The sequence below is a fragment of the Bos javanicus genome, chromosome X, assembly GCF_032452875.1.
Source record: "Bos javanicus breed banteng chromosome X, ARS-OSU_banteng_1.0, whole genome shotgun sequence".
NCBI lineage: Eukaryota > Metazoa > Chordata > Mammalia > Artiodactyla > Bovidae > Bos > Bos javanicus.
The window spans coordinates 53,452,096-53,456,493 of record NC_083897.1 but is presented as its reverse complement, the minus strand read 5'-3'; the positions used below and the strand labels follow the sequence as shown (position 1 = coordinate 53,456,493).

The 4,398-nt window shown below is 43.6% G+C and overlaps 1 protein-coding gene across 1 annotated transcript; it reads left to right on the top strand.

Annotated features, from left to right (window-relative positions):
- The first annotated feature begins 2,767 nt into the window (after positions 1-2,767).
- On the top strand, positions 2,768-4,020 carry TCEAL7 (transcription elongation factor A like 7). The gene has a single exon (XM_061408552.1). It carries the CDS (start codon positions 3,626-3,628, stop codon positions 3,926-3,928), a length of 303 nt encoding a protein of 100 aa, XP_061264536.1. The 5' UTR covers positions 2,768-3,625; the 3' UTR covers positions 3,929-4,020.
- The last annotated feature ends 378 nt before the right edge of the window (positions 4,021-4,398 follow it).

Below are 4,398 nucleotides of genomic sequence, written 5' to 3'. Positions count from 1 at the left end.
TATTTACTGTGGGCTTCCCAGGTGGCACTACTGGTAAAGAACCCAAGGCAATGGCACCCCACTCCAGTACTATTGCCTGGAAAATCCCATGGACGGAGGAGCCTGGTAGGCTGCAGTCCATGGGGTCGCTGAGGGTCGGACACGACTGAGTGACTTCACTTTCACTCTTCACTTTCATGCATTGGAGAAGGAAATGGCAATGCACTCCAGTGTTCTTGCCTGGAGAATCCCAGGGATGGGGGAGCCTGGTGGGCTGCGGTCTATGGGGTCGCACAGAGTCGGACACGACTGAAGTGACAACAGCAGCAGCCAATGCAGGGGACATAAGAGACGTGGGTTTGACCCTTAAGTCAGGAAGATCTCCTGGAGACAGAAATGGAAACCCACTCCAGTATTCTTGCCTGGAGAATCCCATGGACAGAGGAGCCTGGTGAGGCTACAGGCCATTGGGTTGCAAAGAGTCAGACACGACTGAAGTGACTTGGCACACATGCATTTTATAGAAGGTAGAGATGCTAATGATAGAGAATACCAGAAAAACAGGCTTATTAGAAGGATGAACTATGGTGCCGTGTGTGCTAAGTCACTTCAGTTGTGTCTGACTCTATGCGACTCTATGGATCACAGCCTGCCAGGCTCCTCTGTCCATGGGATTCTCCAGGCAAGAATACTGGAGTGGGTTTTCATGCCCTCCTCCAGGGGATCTTCCTGACCCAGGGATCAAACCTGCGCTTCTTACATCACCTGCATTAGCAGGTGGGTTCTTTACCACTAGCGCCACCTGGGAAGCCCTGAACTATGGTATTTACTTTCATTTCTGTACTCTATTCAGTTAATAAAGAGTGACTGCTTTCAAACTGGAAGAAAGAACCCTACAAATGCAATGATCTGCATTAAAAAGCTGTTTATAGAGGCTTCAGGACTTCTCCACCCCACCAACAGATCTTTTGCCTCTATCACAACTACAATGCCCCACTCTTTTTAATATCTCTTTTATTTCTCCTCTTAAATAGTTTTTGGAACTACTTACCTAAAAGTGGTTGGTGGCAACTTTGCATTTATGATGAGCCACTGTTTTCCTAAAAACAAATATTAAGAACACATTGCTGAGAATTCCCTGGTGTTCCAGTGGTTAGGACTCCATGCTCTCACTGCCTGGGAGGACCCAGGTTCAATCCCTGGTCAGGGAACTAAAATCCCACAAGCTGCACAGCATAGCCAAAAATAAATAAATAAGTAAATAAACATTAAAAAAAAGAACACATCTCTCTTTCTGTTGCATATATTTCAAGCTAACCAATCAACAACAGATTCACTGATTACTACCAAAAGTCTTAGCAACAAAAGCTTTTGTGTGATAATTGACTAAATGGGGCCAATTTCTGTTAGTGCTTCTAATTCCCCAATGTGACGGAGTAAGGTCTTTGTTGTTGTTGTTTAGTCATTAAGTCGTGTCTGACTGTTTTGTGTCCCATGGACTATAGCCCGTCAGGCTCTTCTGTCCATGGGATTTTCCAGGCAAGAATACTGGAGTGGGTTGCCATTTCTTTCTCCAGAGTAAGGTCTAAAGAAACATAAATAAGATAGAGATGTATGGGAGAAATGAAAATCTATTGGATTCTAAATAAGAGTGCCGAGGAAAGGTGGGATCTTTTAAACACAGTATTAAGGGAGATAAAAGGGCATGGTACAAACTGGGAGAGAAAAGGCATGATACTGAGATCAAAGTAGTAAAATTTTATGACTGACTTTTGAGATCTGAAAATCTAAGGACAAGGTGTGTAGCATTATGGAATCAGGAGCTCGCCTAATGAAAAGGCCTCCACATACTCAGGAGTGCCTCAAAAGTGTAGCCTCTAGTTGTTCTGTACATTTTAAACTTCCAAAAATGTATCTGGTTGGAGAGTCTACATTTCTTATGACTCAGCAACAGAAACAGATGGCTGGGTCTTTTTATCCTCTTATCGTGAATCTTTTTTATAAATGCATGTATTGTTACTGTATTTCTGATTATTAAAGGAATATATGTTTATGGGGGGAAGAATAGGAAATTATCAGAACAAAAGTACAAACCACGATCCCAATCATTACTTCCTTCCTTAATTTACCCCATCCCCTCCAATTTGGTTGCAAGAATTGAAGTGCAAGGAAAATGATGGCTGTTAGTGACTGAGGAGAGGGCAGGTGAAAGGAAGACTGCTACCTTTCTGTTCTTGTAGTTTAGAAGAGAATGAATCGTCTTCTCTCTCCAACACAACCATTTAAAAAGTAACAATTGTTAATATGACTATGGTAATCAGAGAGAGGCAAATTCCAACTACAGGGAGAAGGGGCCCCTTTTGACCTCTGGAATTAGCATTGACAAAAATGAATGACAGGGCCTGGTGGGGGTGGGGGAGGTTGGTAAGCTGCTCCACTTCTCCAGCACAGCTGGTGGGAGAGGAAAGTGGGGACCAGAGTTGGAGGATGACATAATCCTCACGTGATCAGGAGCTGGCGTGAAGTCCCTGTATTTCTGGGATTCTTTCTCCTCTGGCTACCAGCTCCTTACTGCCCTGCAGGTGTTCCTGCTTGTGACCAAGAGAAAGAGGACATAAAATCTAAATCCCAGCAGGTTGGTGTGAGGGAACCACTGGAACTCTTGGGGTGGTAGTGGCTGAATCTACTACTGGAGAAGGTCTAGGACTGCTTTCCCCAACCCCCGTGAAGATAATTGTATTTCTGAAGGAGGGTGGGGCTGGAGTAGGTGGAAGTCTCTTGAGAGACACCCAGAAATTTAGTGGTAGTTTAGAAATAATCAGCTTCCCTCACACTGGTAAGATTTCCCTTTTTTCTTCTTTTCTTTCCCCAACTCCATTGAAGGAAATGAGGTGTGGGCTGGTGTGTGGAGAAAGGCTGGAATCCTGAGGTGGAGACAGATAAATTTAGAGAATTTGAAAATAGTTCATCTCATTGACTGCTGGTCAAGGGATCCAGTGAAGTGGGGAGTGAGGGGACAGTGGTCCTCATAGGACTAGGCCCAAGGGTGAGGGATGTGAGGTGGGGGCGGCACAGAGATCCAGTAGGAAAGGATAGGACCAGGAAGGGAAACAGGAGGTAGGAAATTTGGGGTAACAACAGTGGTGAGGATCCTGGATTCAAGATAATATAGAACTCCCTCCTCCCCCCTCCTTCCTTTCTGCCAGCGGGTCTGAGGGTCTGTGTTCACAGATCTCTCGAGGCAAGAAAAAGAGAAGGAAACTATCCCAAACCGTCTCTGGTCAGTGTGAGGCAGGCACTCAGCAGTCTCTCAGGGAGGGTGTTGGAAAGGTCGAGAGCTGGGTTAAATTTGTGGCCTCATAGCTCACCTCCCTGTCCGCTCCCCTTCTCCCGCCCATCAGAGAGGCCATTTAACCTTGTCTGCTGGAGAAATGGTGGGTTGCTGAAGGAGGAGAAAGGAGGTGGAGAAGGGGTGGGAGAGGAACGGGCGGCATCTCGAATTTCAGGAGGGCTGGACCAGTGTGGTAGGGGTAAGGAATCAGGCGAGTAACCAGCTTCAAAGAGAAACTGACAAGGTTGAATCAAAAGAAGTGAAGCAATCTTACTTACATTTTCTCCCTGGACCTAAGCAGGAAATCACTACATCATGCAAAAATCCTGCAAAGAAAATGAAGGAACACCCAAGTGCAACGTGCCAAAGAGACAGGAAGAGCGCTCCTATGGAGAGTTCCAACGCCAGCAAACAGAAGGGAATTTTAGGCAAAGGCTGCTTCAGTCTCTAGAGGAATTTAAAGAGGACATAGACTTTAGGCATTTTAAGGATGAAGGAATGACAAGAGAGGGAGATGGGATGGAAAGGTGTTTGGAAGAGATAAGGGGTCTGAGAAAGAAATTTAGGGCTCTGCTTTCTAACCGTAAGCATTTTCGGGACCATCCATATCCCATTTAATGCACTTCTCCCCAGAATTCGACTATTTTCTGTTATTAATATTGCAGCATTGGTTCCTTTTGTCTGCATTTTCTTGTGAAATATTTGCTACTATTTTATTCCAATCCTTCAATGTTTTACATGTGACTCTTGTTACCATCATTTCATCTTTTGACCTGATCTCACTCATTTAATAGAGTTGTTTCATTTGCTTGCATGTGAAGATGCTCATTGTATATTGTAAAGTGAAAATAATATGTTGAAAAAATGATATATATAGATATACCTATGTATATCTTATATGTACATTTATATATGTCATAATACCAAAAACGTCTGAATTATTATATAACAAAAGGTTAACAGTGAATCGCTGTGTTATCTGTATTTTATTTTATTTTTTTACCTATCTGCATCTTCTCATTTTCCAAAATGAATTATATATATGTGTGTGTGTATGTGTGGATTACTTGTGTCACAAAAAACTAAAA